At 42.9% G+C, this 17074-nt stretch overlaps 1 protein-coding gene across 1 annotated transcript in view; it reads right to left on the reverse strand.

Annotated features, from left to right (window-relative positions):
* Positions 1-17074, reverse strand: part of LOC134217963 (uncharacterized) — a 575616-nt gene that overhangs the window by 140102 nt on the left and 418440 nt on the right. Inside the window, exon 8 of the mRNA XM_062696816.1 lies at positions 15012-15232. Within this exon, the coding sequence (XP_062552800.1) occupies positions 15012-15232 (221 nt within the window). The remainder of the gene's footprint in view (positions 1-15011; positions 15233-17074) is intronic.

Raw genomic sequence — 17074 nt, forward strand, 5'->3', positions numbered from 1 at the left:
TGAGTTGGAAATTCTGCCGGCATTTCTTCCGAAAATTCTTTAAAGAACCTCTACAAGAATTCTTCCAGGGGTTCCATCGAAAATTCATTCAGGAATTTATCCGAAAACATCTCCAATAGTTCCTACGGAAAGTGTAGCAGGAGTGCCTTCAGAAATTCCTCCGCGACTTCGTCCAGGTATTTCTCCACGAGTTCATTCGGAAATTATTCCAGGAATTCCTCCGGAACTTCCTCCAGGAGCTCCTTCAGAAATCCCTCCGGGAGTTGCTTCAGTAGTTCCTCCCGAAATTCCTCAGGAGATCCTTAGAAGGCCCTTTAGTAGTTCTTACGGAAATTACTCTAAAACTTATTCGGAAATTCTTAGGGGAGCTCTTGCACCACTTCTCAACGAGTTCTTCAGAAATTCCTCCAAAAATACCTCTACAAGTGTGTATGGATATCCAAGATAATACTTAGGATATTACTTTAAAAAATGCCTCAAACATACCTCCGAATGAGTTTTTTTATGAAATTCTTTCAGGAGTTCTCCAAAAGCTCCTTCGGATTTTTTAAACTGTTCCATGCCTCCAGAAATTTCTCAACGAGTTCCTACAAAAAGTCCACCAGGGGCTCTTACAGAAACATCTCACGAAGTTCCTCCAGGAGTTCCTTCGGAAATTCATCTAGGAATTCATTTGAAAATTACTCCAAGATTTCCTACTGGTAGTCTGACAGAACTTACTTACTTATTACTTACTTACTTACTACTCCGGTGGTGCAAAAGGCCGACTTCAAAGATCTCCATCCTGAGCGATGTCCAGCTATCGCTTCAACCTGTTGCCAGATTAGATTTCGGTCGACTTCTTTTATTTCTTTACTGAGGCTTTGCCGCCATGAGCCTCTAGGTCTGCCTCAGCTGCGATGTCCCGCTGGGTTCCTGCTAATGCTTGTTAACAGATTTCGTTTCCTCCCCTAAGTAGAGTGTGGCCGACCCAGCTCCGCTTCCGATCCCGAATCTCGTCCACATGTCCACATGAATATATGCCGCCAGACATTCTAAATACTAACGCTCCTCTAATGTGTACTATACACATGTGGAAGTATTGGCTTGAGAAATGGATTGCGAGTGATTTGACTATGCGTCCAATTTGGGAATCTCGAGCTAGTTCAGTAGCCGCTAGGTTGCGAAGGCCGACGGTGGTCTTCGTAGCTTAGTTGGTTAAAGCACCAGTCTAGCGTACTGTAGGGTCATGGGTTCGAGTCCCATCGAAGGGAAAGTGGTTACCTCCAATACATTTTCCAAATCAATATCTTCCACATAACGTACATATTCAGATATGAGTTTTCATAACAATGTAAATTAATAATTGAAGTTACTGAATAAAAGTTTAAATTATTTGAATGGAATTTAAATGTGCCTCGATACAGTCGAAGATTTTCTCAGGAGCTGCCGAAAGATTTTTCGTAGCTAATGAATACCAAGTAAAGTTCCTTCAGAAGTTCATCCAGTAGTTTCTCCGAAAATTTCTCCAAAAATCCTATAGAAAGTCTATCAGGAGTTGTTCCTCCAGAAATTTCTCCAAGAGTACCTCCAGAAATTACTCAAAAAATTTTATCTGAAACTCCGCCAGGAATTCTTCTACGAGTCTTCGGAAACTCCTCCAGGAGTTCCTCCAAAAATTACTCCACGAGTTCTTCCGGAACTCTTCCAGGAGTTCCTCCGGAAATTTCTCAAGGAATTCGTACCGAAAATCCTGCAGCAGTTTCTCTGTAAAGACTTGGCTCAGGAAATTCCTACAAAATTTCCTTCAGAATTTCGGAAGGAATTGCTTCCGGAGGTAATTCCTTCAGAATTCCGGAGGGGATTCCTTCAGTATTCCGGAGGGAATTCCTTCAGAACTCCGGAGGGAATTCCTTCAGAATTCCGGAGGGAATTCCTTCAGAATTCCGGAGGGAATTCCTTCAGAATTCCGAAGGGAATTCCTTCAGAATTCCGAAGGGAATTCCTTCAGAATTCCGAAGGGAATTCCTTCAGAATTCCGAAGGGAATTCCTTCAGAATTCCGAAGGGAATTCATTCGAAATTCCGGAGGGAATTCCTTCAGAATTCCGGATGGAGTTTCTTCAGAATTCCGGAGGGAATTTCTTAAGAATTCCGGAGGAAATTCCTTCAGAACTCCGGAGGGAATTCCTTCAAAATTCCGGAGGTAATTCCTTCAAAATTCCGGAGGTAATTCCTTCAGAATTCCGGAGGGAATTCTTTCAGAATTCCGGAGGGAGTTACTTCAGAACTTCGGAGGGAAGTCCTTCAGAATTCCGGAAAGAATTCCTTCAGAATTCTTGTGTGAATTCCTTCTGGATTCCGGAAATAATTCGTTCAGAGCTCCGGAGGGAATTTCCTCAGAACTCCGGAGGGAATTCCTTCAGAATTCAAGAGGGAGCTACTTTAGAATTCAAGAGGAAATTCCGGAGGGAATTCTTTCAGAATTCCGGAGGGAATTCTTTCAGAATTCCGAAGGGAATTCTTTCAGAATTACGGAGGGAATTCTTTCAGAATTCTGGAGGGAATTCTTTCAGAATTCTGGAGGGAATTCTTTCAGAATTCTGGAGGGAATTCTTTCAGAATTCCGGAGCGAATTCTTCCAGAATTCCGGAGGTAATTCCGGAGAGAACTCCTGACGGAATTCCTTCAAAGTTCCGGAGAAAATTCCTTAAGAATTCCGGAGGGAATTCCTCCAGAATTCCGGAGGGAATTCCTCCAGAATTCCGGAGGGAATTCCTCCAGAATTCCGGAGGGAATTCCTCCAGAATTCCGGAAGGAATTCCTCCAGAATTCCGGAGGGAATTCCTCCAGAATTCCGGAGGGAATTCCTCCAGAATTCCGGAGGAATTCCTTCAGATTCGGAGGAATTCCTTCAGATTCGGAGGAATTCCTTCAGATTCGGAGGAATTCCTTCAGAATTCCGGAGGAATTCCTTCAGAATTCCGGAGGAAATCCTTCAGATTCCGGAGGAATTCCTTCAGAATTCCGGAGGAATTCCTTCAGAATTCGGAGGAATTCCTTCAAATTCGGAGGAATTCCTTCAGAATTCGGAGGAAATCCTTCAGAATTCGGAGGAATTCCTTCAGAATTCGGAGGAATTCCTTCAGAATTCGGAGGAATTCCTTCAGAATTCGGAGGAATTCCTTCAGAATCTGGAGGAAACCTTCAGAATTCGGAGGAATTCCTTCAGAATTCGGAGGAATTCCTTCAGATTCCGGAGGAATTCCTTCCAAATTCGGAGGAATTCCTTCCAGACCTGGAGGAATTCCTTCAGAATTCCGGAGGAATTCCTTCAGAATTCCGGAGGAATTCCTTCAGAATTCGGAGGAATTCCTTCAGAATTCGGAGGAATTCCTTCAGAATTCGGAGGAGTTCTTTCAGAATTCCGGAGGGAATTCCTTCAGAATTCCGGAGGAAATTCCTTCAGAATTCCGGAGGAAATTCCTTCAGAATTCCGGAGGAAATTCCTTCAGAATTCCGGAGGAAATTCCTTCAGAATTCCGGAGGAAATTCCTTCAGAATTCCGGAGGAAATTCCTTCAGAATTCCGGAGGGAATTCCTTCAGAACTCCGGAGGGAATTCCTTCAGAATTCCGGAGGAAATTCCTTCAGAATTCAAGAGGGAGCTACTTTAGAATTCAAGAGGAAATTCCGAAGGGAATTCTTTCAGAATTCCGAAGGGAATTCTTTCAGAACTCCAGAGGAATTCTTTCAGAATTCCGGAGGGAAATCTTTCAGAATTCTGGAGGAAATTCTTTCAGAATTTTGGAGGGAATTCTTCCAGAATTCTGGAGGGAATTCTTGCGGAATTCCGGAGAGAACTCTCACAGAATTCCGGAGGAATTCGGAGAGAACTCCTGACGGAATTCCTTCAAAGTTCCGGAGAAAATTCCTTAAGAATTCCGGAGGAGTTCCTCTAAATTCCTGAGGGAATTCCTTCAGAATTCGGAGGAATTCCTTCAGATTCCGGAGGAATTCTTTCAAATTCGAAAGGAATTCCTTCAGATTCGGAGGAATTCCTCCAGAATTCGGAGGAATTCCTTCAAATTCGGAGGAATTCCTTCAGAATTCGGAGGAATTCCTTCAGATTCGGAGGAATTCCTTCAGAATTCCGGAGGAATTCCTTCAGACCTGGAGGAATTCCTTCAGAATTCGGAGGAATTCCTTCAGAATTCGGAGGAATTCCTTCAGATTCGGAGGAATTCCTTCAGATTCGGAGGAATTCCTTCAGAATTCGGAGGAATTCCTTCAGAATTCCGGAGGAAATCCTTCAGAATTCCGGAGGAATTCCTTCAGATTCGGAGGAATTCCTTCAGACCTGGAGGAATTCCTTCAGACCGGAGGAATTCCTTCCAGAATTCCGGAGGAATTCCTTCAGAATCTGGAGGAAATCCTTCAGAATTCGGAGGAATTCCTTCAGAATTCGGAGGAATTCCTTCAGATTCGGAGGAATTCCTTCAGAATTCCGGAGGAAATCCTTCAGAATTCGGAGGAATACCTTCAGAATTCCGGAGGAATTCCTTCAGAACTCCGGAGGGAATTCCTTCTCAAGTTCGGAGGGAATTCTTTAAGAATTCCAGAGGGAACTCCTTTAGAATTCAAGAGGAATTCCGGAGGAATTCTTTCAGAATTCCGGAGAGAATTCTTTCAGAACTCAGAGGAATTCTTTCAGAATTCCGGAGGAAAATCTTTCAGAATTCTGGAGGAAATTCTTCAGAATTCTGGAGGAATTCTTTCAGAATTCTGGAGGAATTCTTGTGGAATTCCAGAGAGAACTCTTTCAGAATTCCGGAGGGAATTCCGGAGAGAACTCCTGACGGAATTCCTTCAAAGTTCCGGAGGGAATTCCTTAAGAATTTCGGAGGGAGTTCCTCTAGAATTCCTGAGGGAATTCCTTCAGAATTCCGGAGGAATTCTCACAGATTCCGGAGGAATTCCTTCAAATTCGGAGGAATTCCTTCAAATTCCGGAGGAATTCCTTCAGAATTCCGGAGGAAATCCTTCAGAATGGAGGAATTCCTTCAAATTCGGAGGAATTCCTTCAGAATTCGGAGGAATTCCATCAAATTCCGGAGGAATTCCTTCAGAATTCGGAGGAATTCCTTCAAATTCCGGAGGAATTCCTTCAAATTCGGAGGAATTCCTTCAGAATTCGGAGGAATTCCTTCAGAATTCCGGAGGGAATTCCTTCATAATTTCGGTGGGAGATCCTTCAGAATTCCGGAGGCAATTCCTTCAGAACTCTGGAGGAAATTCCTTCAGAATTCCAGAGGGAATACATCCAGAATTCCGGAGGGAATCCATCCAGTATTCCGGTGGGAATTCTTTCAGAATTCTGCAGGGAATTCCTTCAGAACTCTAGAGGGAATTCTTCCAGAATTCCGGAGGGAATTCCTCCAGAATTGCGGAGGGAATTCCTTCAGAATCCCGGAGGGAATTCCTTCAGAATTCCGGAGAGAATTCCTTCAGAATTCCGGAGGGAATTCCTTCAGAATTCCGGAGGGAATTCCTTCAGAATTCCGGAGGGAATTCCTTCAGAATTTCGGAGGGAATTCTTTCAGAATAACGGAGGGAATTCTTTCAGAATTCCGCAGGGAATTCTTTCAGAATTCTGGAGGGAATTCTTTCAGAATTCCGGAGGGAATTCTTTCAGAATTCCGCAGAATTCTTTCAGAATTCCGCAAGGATGTCTTCCAGAATTCCGCAATGAATTCTTTCATAATTCTGGAGGGAATTCTTTCAGAATTCCGGAGCGATTTTTTTCAGTATTCCGGAGGGAATTCTTTCAGAATTCCAGTGCGAATTCTTTCAGAATTCCGGAGCGAATTCTTTCAGAATTCCGGAGCGAATTCTTTCAGGATTCCGGAGCAAATTCTTTCAGAATTCCGGAGGGAATTCCTTCAGAATTCCGGAGGGAATTCCTTCAGAATTCCGGAGGGAATTCCTTCAGAATTCCGGAGGGAATTTTTTCAGAATTCCGGAGGGAATTTCTTCAGAATTCCGGAGGGAATTTCTTCAGAATTCCGGAGGGAATTCCTTCAGAATTCCGGAAGGAATTCCTTCAGAATTCCGGAGGGAGTTCCTTCAGAATTCCGGAGGGAATTCCTTCAGAATTCCGGAGGGAATTCCTTCAGAATTCCGGAGGGAATTCCTTCAGAATTCCGGAGGGAATTCCTTCAGAATTCCGGAGGGAATTCCTTCAGAACTCCGGAGGGAATTCCTTCAGAATTCCGGAGGGAATTCCTTCAGAATTCCGGAGGGAATTCCTTCAGAATTCGGAGGGAATTCCTTCAGAATTCGGAGGAATTCCTTCAAATTCGGAGGAATTCCTTCAGATTCGGAGGAATTCCTTCAGAATTCCGGAGGAATTCCTTCAGAATTCGGAGGAATTCCTTCAGAATTCGGAGGAGTTCCTTCAGAACTCCAGAGGGAATTCCTTCAGAATTCCGGAGGTAAGTCCTTCAAAATTCCGGAGGGAGTTTCTTCAGAATTTCGGAGGGAAGTCCTTCAGAATTCCGGAAAGAATTCCATCAGAATTCCGGAGGGAATTCCTTCAGAATTCCGGAGGGAATTCCTTCATAATTCCGGAGGGAATTCCTTCAGAATTCCGGAGGGAATTCCTTCAGAATTCCGGAGGGAATTCCTTCAGAATTCCGGAGGGAATTCCTTCAGAATTCGAAGGAATTCCTTCAGAATTCGGATGGAATTCCTTCAGAATTCGGAGGAATTCCTTCAGAATTCGGAGGAATTCCTTCAAATTCGGAGGAATTCCTTCAGATTCCGGAGGAATTCCTTCAGAATTCCGGAGGAATTCCTTCAAATTCGGAGGAATTCCTTCAGAATTCGGAGGAATTCCTTCAGAATTCGGAGGAATTCCTTCAGAATTCTGGAGGAAATCCTTCAGAATTCGGAGGAATTCCTTCAAATTCGGAGGAATTCCTTCAAATTCGGAGGAATTCCTTCAGAATTCGGAGGAATTCCTTCAGAATTCGGAGGAATTCCTTCAGAATTCGGAGGGAATTCCTTCAGAATTCCGGAGGAAATCCTTCAGAATTCGGAGGAATTCCTTCAAATTCGGAGGAATTCCTTCAGATTCGGAGGAATTCCTTCAGAATTCGGAGGAATCCTTTAGAATTCCGGAGGGAATTCCTTCAGAATTCGGAGGAGTTCCTTCAGAATTCGGAGGAATTCCTTCAAATTCGGAGGAATTCCTTCAGAATTCGGAGGAATTCCTTCAGAATTCCGGAGGAGTTCCTTCAGAATTCGGAGGAATTCCTTCAGAATTCGGAGGAATTCCTTCAGAATTCCGGAGGAAATTCCTTCAGACCTGGAGGAATTCCTCCAAATTCGGAGGAATTCCTTCAATATTCCGGAGGGAATTCCTTCAGAATTCCGGAGGGAATACCTTCAGAATTCCGGAGGGAATACCTTCAGAATTCCGGAGGGAATTCCTTCAGAATTCCGGAGGGAATTCCTTCAGAATTCCGGAGGGAATTCCTTCAGAATTCCAGAGGGAACTCCTTTAGAATTCAAGAGGAAATTCCGGAGGAAATTCTTTCAGAATTCCGGAGGAAATTCTTTCAGAATTCCGGAGGAAATTCTTTCAGAATTCCGGAGGAAATTCTTTCAGAATTCCGGAGGAAATTCTTTCAGAATTCCGGAGGAAATTCTTTCAGAATTCCGGAGGGAATTCTTGTGGAATTCCGGAGAGAACTCTCACAGAATTCCGGAGGGAATTCCGGAGAGAACTCCTGACGGAATTCCTTCCAACTTCCGGAGGAAATTCCTTCAGAATTCCGGAGGGAGTTCCTCTAGAATTCCGGAGGGAATTCCTTCAGAATTCCGGAGGGAATTCCTTCAGAATTCCGGAGGGAATTCCGGAGGGAATTCCTTCAGAATTCCGGAGGGAATTCCTTCAGAATTCCGGAGGGAATTCCTTCAGAATTCCGGAGGGAATTCCTTCAGAATTCGGAGGAAATCCTTCAGATCCGGAGGAATTCCTTCAGAATTCGGAGGAATTCCTTCAGAATTCCGGAGGAATTCCATCAAATTCGGAGGAATTCCTTCAAATTCGGAGGAATTCCTTCAGAATTCGGAGGAATTCCTTCAGAATTCGGAGGAATTCCTTCAAATTCGGAGGAATTCCTTCAGAATTCGGAGGAATTCCTTCAGAATTCGGAGGAAATCCTTCAGAATTCGGAGGAATTCCTTCAGAATTCGGAGGAATTCCTTTAGAATTCGGAGGAATTCCTTCAGAATTCGGAGGAATTCCTCCAGAATTCCGGAGGAATTCCTTCAGAATTTTGGAGGAATTCCTTCAGAACTCTAGAGGAATTCTTTCAGAATTCCGAGAGGAATTCTTTCAGAATTCCGAGAGGAATTCTTTCAGAATTCCGAGAGGAATTCCTTCAGAATTCCGGAGGGAATTCCTTCAGAATTCCGGAGGGAATTCTTTCAGAATTCCGAAGGGAATTCTTTCAGAATTCCGAAGGGAATTCTTTCAGAATTCCGAAGGGAATTCTTTCAGAATTCCGAAGGGAATTCTTTCAGAATTCCGAAGGGAATTCTTTCAGAATTCCGAAGGGAATTCTTTCAGAATTCCGAAGGGAATTCTTTCAGAATTCCGAGAGGAATTCTTTCAGAATTCCGGATGGAATTCTTTCAGAATTCCGGAGGGAATTCTTTCAGAATTCCGGAGGGAATTCTTTCAGAATTCCGGAGGGAATTCTTTCAGAATTCCGGAGGGAATTCTTTCAGAATTCCGGAGGGAATTCTTTCAGAATTCCGGAGGGAATTCTTTCAGAATTCCGGAGGGAATTCTTTCAGAATTCCGGAGGGAATTCTTTCAGAATTCCGGAGGGAATTCCTTCAGAATTCCGGAGGGAATTCCTTCAGAATTCCGGAGGGAATTCCTTCAGAATTCCGGAGGGAATTCCTTCAGAATTCCGGAGGAAATTCCTTCAGAATTCCGGAGGGAATTGTTTCAGAATTCCGGAGGGAATTCCTTCAGAATTCCGGAGGGAATTCCTTCAGAATTGCGGAGGGAATTCCTTCAGAATTGCGGAGGGAATTCCTTCAGAATTCCGGAGGGAATTCCTTCAGAATTCCGGAGGGAATTCCTTCAGAATTCCGGAGGGAATTCCTTCAGAATTCCGGAGGGAATTCCTTCAGAATTCCGGAGGGAATTCCTTCAGAATTCCGGAGGGAATTCCTTCAGAATTCCGGAGGGAATTCCTTCAGAATTCCGGAGGGAATTCCTTCAGAATTCCGGAGGGAATTCCTTCAGAATTCCGGAGGGAATTCCTTCACAATTCCAAAGGGAATTCCTTCAGAATTCCGGAGGGAATTCCTTCAGAATTCCGGAGGGAATTCCTTCAGAATTCCGGAAAGAATTCCTTCAGAATTCCGGAGGGAATTCCTTCAGAATTCCGGAGGGAATTCCTTCAGAATTCCGGAGGGAATTCCTTCAGAATTCCGGAGGGAATTCCTTCAGAATTCCGGAGGGAATTCCTTCAGACCTGGAGGAATTCCTTCAGACCTGGAGGAATTCCTTCAGTCTGGAGGAATTCCTTCAAAATTCCGAAAGGAAATCCTTCAGAATTACGGAGGGAATTCCTTCAGAATTCAGCAAGGAATTCCTTCAGAATTCGGAGGAATTCCTTCAAATTCCGGAGGAATTCCTTCAGAATTCGGAGGAATTTCTTCAGAATTCCGGAGGAAATTCCTTCAGAACTCCGCAGGGAATTCCTTCAGAACTCCGGAGGGAATTCCTTCAGAATTCCGGAGGAATTCCTTCAAATTCGGAGGAATTCCTTCAAATCCGGAGGGAATTCCTTCAGAATTCCGAAGGGAATTCCTTCAGAATTCCGGAGGGAATTCCTTCAGAATTCCGGAGGGAATTCCTTCAGAATTCCGGAGGGAATTCCTTCAGAATTCCGGAGGGAATTCCTTCAGAATTCCTTCAGAATTCCTTGAGAGCTCCGGAGGTAATTCCTTGAGAATTCCGGAGGGAATTCCTTCAGAATTCCGGAGGAAATTCTTTCAGAATTCCGGAGGGAATTCCTCCAGTGTTCCGGAGGGAATTTCTTCAGAATTCCGGAGGGAATTCCTTCAGAATTCCGGAGGGATTTCCTCCAGTGTTCCGGAGGGAATTCCTTCAGAATTCCGAAGGGAATTCTTTCAGAACTCCGAAGGGAATTCTTTCAGATCTCCGAAGGGAATTCTTTCGGAATTCCGAAGGAAATTCTTTCGGAATTCTGAAGGGAATTCTTTCGGAATTCCGAGGGGAATTCTTTCAAGAATTCCAAAGGGAATTCTTTCGGAATTCCGAAGGAAATTCTTTCGGAATCCCGAAGGGAATTCTTCCGGAATTCCGAAGGGCATTCTTTCGGAATTCCGAAGGGAATTCTTCCAGAATTCCGGAGGGAAATCTTGTGGGAATTCCTAAGAAAATCCTTCCAAAATTAAGTATCCCCACTGACAATCTCTTTGGAATTTATCAAGGAATGTTCCTAGAAAATTTCGTGGACCTACTATTTTCCAAATTTGAATTAAATTCTAAATACTGAACTACAACTGCATCTCAGTACACGTCTCCAATGATTTGAAGGAACCGAATTTTGAAAAACCCAACTGACAAAAATTTTGAAATGTTCCAACGACCATTTAAATGTAAGGGGGGTCCCGTAGCGTAGTTGGCTACACGTTCGCATTATAAGCGAATGGTCATGGGTTCGATTCCCAGCTCCTCCAGCATATACTTTGCATCGCATAAAATTTTGAGGAAAAGTCTTTTTACTTCAACCAAGTTTTCCAAATTCCATACAAAACTTACCATTTAGGGAGAGCAGCAAACAGCATATTTTCTTGTAGCGCACCGCAAGGAAGGAGCGGTGAGAGCGATCAATTTTGTATCTAGCGTGATACTAGAGAATAGCGCATTTGCAAATACAAGAACTCACCAGATATTCCCATATAAATTGAAATCAAGTATGGGAAAGGGACGAGAAAAATTAGACGAATCCTCCAATCCTCCAATCCAATATACCTCCAAGAATTCTTTCGGACATTCCTCCAGGAATTCCCCCGGGTATTCCACCAGAAGTTGCTTCAAATATTCCTGCAGGAATTCGATTGGATATTCACACAGAAATTCTTCCGAATTTTCCTCCAGGAATTACTCCAGGAATTCCTCCATGAATTCTTTCGGATATTCCTCAAGGAGTTTGTCCAGATATTACTCAAGGAATTTCTTGGGATGTTTCTTCAGAAATTCCTCCGGATATTCCACCAGGAGTTGCTTCAAATATTTCTCCAGGAATTCGAGCGGATATTCATCCAGGAATGTTTTCGGATATTCCACCAGAAATTCATCCGGATATACCTCCAAGAATTCCTCTAGATATTCCTCCAGGGATTCCTCCGGATATTCCACCAGGAATTCGTACGGGAATTCTTCCAGGAATTCGTCCAGATATTCCTCCCGGAATTCGTCCAGATATTCCTTCGGATATTCCTCCCGGAGTTTGTCCAGATATTACTCCAGGAATTTCTCCAAAAATTTCTCCAGGAACTCCTCCAGGAGTTGCTCCGGATACTCCTCCAGGAATTCCACCAGGAATTCCTCCAGGAGTTCGTCCAGATATTCCTCCCGGAATTCGTCCAGATATTCCTCCAGGAATTTGTCCAGATGTTCCTCCGAGAATTTTTCTTGATGTTTATAATCAATTATAATTAATTGCTCCGGATATTCTTCCAGGAGTTCCTAAGAATATTCCTTCAGGATTTTTTCCGGAAATTCCTTAAGGAATTCGTCCGGATATTCCTTCGGGAATTTCTCCGGATTTTTCACCTGAAATTCCTCTGGAAGTTCCTCCAGAATTTTTTTTTTCGGTATTCCACCAGGGATTCCTACGAAAGTTTATCAAGGAATTCCCCCGGATATTTCTTCAGGGTATTCTTCTAGAAATGCTTCCGGAAGAATTCTTAAAGAAATAGCCAAAGGAATTCCTGAGAGAATATCGGGAGGAAGAATATCCGAAGGAATTCTTGAACAAATTTCCGGACGAATTCAAGAAGGGATATCCGGAGAAATATTTGGAGGAATATTCGGAGGAATATCCGGACGAATTCCTCGAAGAAAACTCAGTGGAATTTCTGGAGGAATATGTGCAAGAATTCGTGGAAGAATATCCGAAGAAATTCTTTGAAGAATATTCTTAGGACGAATCTTATGACGAAATCCTGGAAGAATATCCGAAGAAATATTTGAAGGAATATCAGGAGGATTTCTTGGGGGAATATACGAAGGAAATCCTATGTTTTCCGTGATGCTTCAACTGGTGGTAAATAGCGAAACTGGTGTGTGATGTGGCTGCATCCTTTCCGGTAGGTGATGCTTAACACATATTCAAACTTATTCTTGGATATTCATACACACATAAACGAAATGGACACGCGAAAATGCCACACATCTCGAAAGGAATCACACTATTTGTTACATGCCAGTGCTCCCAAGCAAAATCAGGATCAAGGCATTTTCTTTAAAGTGCAAATCATAATCGCTTGGCATCGGCAGCAGTGCAAGTGCTCGTCGGAGGAAGACGCTGAGAAAATGTATTTGCATGGATGGATTTTTTCTATCGCGTTTCAGCAGTAAATCAGCTATTGTCGTCAGTGGAAAGCTTTTTTTTTAAGATTCTATTGTTTGTTTGTTTCGGTTTGTGATTGGAAAGGTTATTTTGATAATCTTCATTTAACACAAGAGAAGTTTAACCGATACAAATTTTATTCAAAGTGAAAATCTTAATTGCTTGATGACGGCAGAAAGCTGCCGCTCATCGGAGAGACGTTTCAAAAATTGATTCGCATGGATGGTGTCTGCCGCATTTCTCATGCATGGGGTCTAACGGCGTCAGAAAACATATTCAGAATTTCAAAATTTAATATCTTACACTTTACGTAATCCTAAGTCAGTTTGGTGATCGTATCTCGGATACAACCTTCCATTCGTTTTCTCGTCGAGGGAAACGGAAGGTAATTAGTTATTGTTTGGAGAATCGTGTGTTAGTGTTGCGCGTCGTTTCGGTTCTTAAACACTTCATACTTGTGCTTCGCGGTCGGAAAAAAGTAAAAAGTAATACGCGAGGAGAAGTGGATGAACGCTGTCATCGTCATCAGAGGAAAAGTAGAATCACTGAAATTTAACACGGCAAGGTCTAGCCAATGGAATTAAAAATAATTTAAAAAAATTACAAACAGAGATTTTTTGAAAATGATTTATTAGGCGGGATTGGAAATTCAATAAACATTAAAAGTACTACCATCTCCGGAATCATTTCAAGAAAAAACTTCATTGTCATTAACAATCATATTAATATATGTATAATGAAGATAATCAAATTTCTAACCTCATGCTATAAATTATTTGTAAATAAATATCATTTTAAAATTTTGAAAATTATTTTGAGAGCTGCATCCCATAGCTTGCTGTGATTTTTTTTTCATGATTCTACTTTTTCTTTTGATGACAGAATTCATTCTTCTCTTAGCGTATTGGTGCGCGTTTGATCGTGTTTCTGCTAGTTGCGCAGGTATAAAGTTCATTCTGCTTGATGCGGCCGAAAAAAATTTGACACGGTCACATCGCTTATCAGAGTGAATCCAGATACAACGATGTCTACCGACTAACTGATAATATTTCTTGTGGTTTTTGTGGAGACGCATTGGTAAACACGGTCTTCAAATAGAAAAAAAACTCTTACTAATAATCATTGAAAAAAACTCCTCCACGATTATTTTTCTAGGAGACTCGAAAGAATTTCTATTGAAAGTGATTTCGGTTTTTAAAAGGAGACTCTATCGATTCACCAAGGTAATTTTTTCCAATTTTCATGATTTTCCAAGAAAAAAATTCCGAATTTCCATGAGAATCTTTCCGAAGAAAGACCATTGAAGAAGAATATGGTAGACTCCAATAAACAATTATTCAGAATTGCGTTTGTCAACATGCTCCAACCGGATAAAATATTAAAACAAAAATGTTCCCATTGAAATTTCCACGACAGCCACAACTTCTCCAATTTCTAGCATTTCGGACTGCATTCTCTCGACAACTTTTGCACCCCGTCTGCTGCTGCGGTATTATTTCATTTCTTAAAAGTTTCAACCTCTTTTGTTTTTTTTTGTTCCCGCGCTCACTTCCTGAGCTAACAAAAACAACTAGCGAAACGACTCATGCAACAAGAAAATCACTGTGCGGCGTCGGCAATCCTTTTGCGAGGGGAAAACCACTTTTGGTGAAGCGTAAAAGAATGAAAGAAAATTATTAAACATATAGAAAGAGGGGCACCGGCCTGGCCGCCCACTTTGCTGGCCGGTCGTCCCCCGCCGGAAAGGAAACTACAGCATTTTTCTTTGCATTTTTTTTGTTGTGTACCAGAGCTACTGGTTGGATCAACTGTAAAGCAGTCGGAGGCTGCGAGCGCGCGCCCATTCCAGTGGTGGTCGGGGAAAGTAAACGAGCCAGAAAAGAATATTTCATAGAAGGATGATGATGATGCAATGCTCTTTCCCCATCGCGGTGGTTTCCTGTCCAGGAAGTGGCGCGGAGGCCAAGACGGTGGGATTGAAATAAAAGATATTTTCCTTTAGAAAAATGTGCCTTTCCACTGCCGATGCCGGCAGTGTCCCGCTTACAAGGATTTTTTTTCTGTCTTCTATCGTTAGAAAAGAGGCCGCTAACTGGTATCAAGATGATGATGATGACCATGATGTTGGGACAAAAGGGGCACTCCAAACAGAAAGGAACGAAAACGATGGCCATAATAACGATAATAATGATGATGATGCTTCCACTGTTGCGCTGGTGAAAATTATGGCAACCGGAGATTCTTATCGAAGACGCACGCAGCAGGCGGCGACTTCACTTTAGTCAGATTGATTTTTTCTTTCGAGGCTACTAAGATTGTGTATGCTTTTTTTTGGTACTTACGTTTGATGAGCGACGTCTTGTAGTCGGCGTATTGTTCGCCGGGTTCGACGCGGGCTGGGATCGTCGCCAGACAGGTTATCTCTATCCGGCCGACGTTGTTGGTGAGAGCCTCGGTAATTCGGATCGCCAGCTGACTGTAGCTGGCCGCCACTCGGTGCATCTTCCGTTGCTCCGCGGTTGCGTCGTTCACGTGCCTTCGATTTTTGTGCTCGTATGCGTTGCTGTGTGTGTGTGGGAGGGAGTAGAAATGTGTCGAAATGCCAATTAGAGAGACATCGTACGAGAGAATAGCAGATAAGGGTGTGGAATGAAGGTTCAGAAGTTTTAATCGAATTAGGTCAATCAAGGGTCGGGCATACGTGAGCGATTGAGTTTCGTAAGGCAGAGTTGAGACGTCCGTTGCCACTTTGTTGGAAGCAATCAAGTTCCTCCCACTCGATTCATGAATAAGAAAAGTTTCGAGAATTCCTACATTGTTGTAAGGTGGCAGCAACGGCTTCCTAATCTACGCCAGGGAACACAATCTTTATTCATTTCACGTTAATTCTAAAAAGGTTAATGAATTAAATATTCAAATCAGATTTTGTTGTCAATAAACAAAGCAAAAGGGTTCTCAACAAAAACAAACCTATTTAAATTTGAAATACGCAAATCAAAGGAAGTACAGCGCTGCCACAAAAATCCAATATGTCACCAAATCGCAGTGTGCCGTGCAGTGCCCTCCCCAAGCTGCCGGCAGAGTTCGGTGTTTGTTTCGCTTTTCCCATTCAGTGGAAAACTTTCAACTATTCGGAGTAACTTTCTTGCCCCAGAAAAAAATAAAACTAAAATAATTTCCGTGACTCTTGAGTCGAATTTTTGACAACATAAGAAGAGAAGTAAAAACTTTTCAAATGATCGTTTTGTGTCGAGATCCCTAACGAAGCACACACATAGCACTCTGTCGTCGGTCGACCGCCTTCATCGTTCGGTCGGTCGACGCCAGTTGCCAGGGCAGGGGATAAAAGTTGGTTATTTGTTTTCGACAAAATCGATGGAAGAAAAATGGATTCCCTTCAGCTCGGAAAAGCTACCCACTTATTGGCACGGGAAAACTTATTTTCCACTTGTGTGTGTCACTTTGTGAGACTGCCGAAAGGATTACCCTTGGCACCGCTGCTGTGTGCTGCTGGCCTTCGGCACTCCATTCCCGGCTCCGATTCAGCGCCACACAGACCGGAATTTTGCCAGTCGATAAATAGCCGCCTGCTGTCGCTGGGAAAGCAAATATTTTCCCGTTCAAGCGATTTTACCTATCCTGTTACAGACGGGGATGCCAAGTTTTATTTTTTTGTCACATCCTTCAAATTTGACCAGTTCTAGGAGCTGGGATTATTTAACAATTGTGAAGTGTATCAAATGACTCTTAACAATCCGAACATGGATTGTTTAAAAATATGTCCCAAAAATTTTCAGCGGAAGCTATGTTTTGGCTAACATTGTCTTCTCATTCCGTCGTATTTCTTCTTACTGAATACGTCTTATCGGGGAAGGGTCGTTTGGCCGAAAGTCATTCGGCCGAATGCCACTAGATCAAACAAACCATTAGGCCGAAATCCATCTGGCCGAAAGGGTCATTTGGCCGAAAGAGTCGTGTTCGATCGCACATCGCATCATCGTGGTTTGGAAAAGGAGAGAAGCGTGCGTGCAGTTGCCGTTCAATTGCGTAGTCTTTTTGTTCTATTGCTTCGCGCCAACTGCTTGCGGTATATACGTAGCGTTTGGCACGCTGCAAATCTAATTAGATTTAAAAATTTGAATGTTTTGCACATGTCCCCAAATTATTGTATTCTTTTTGCCGTTCTAAGAGTTGCCTATAGAAGGCGACTCTAGACTCAATGTTTGTACAGTGTTCATAACGAAACCTCTGAGTTGGCACGCTGCTTCTCGGAGGCAAACAAATCAGTAATCAAAGTCAAATCTGAAGCAGTCTTTCTACATTCGCCGTCTGTAGTCCACCGTAAAAAAATCACACAACGTAGGGTCGTCCCACCCTGGACAAAACGAGCCTTTCGGCCAAATGA

This window comes from Armigeres subalbatus, chromosome 1 (assembly GCF_024139115.2).
Source record: "Armigeres subalbatus isolate Guangzhou_Male chromosome 1, GZ_Asu_2, whole genome shotgun sequence".
In the NCBI taxonomy this organism is placed as follows: domain Eukaryota; kingdom Metazoa; phylum Arthropoda; class Insecta; order Diptera; family Culicidae; genus Armigeres; species Armigeres subalbatus.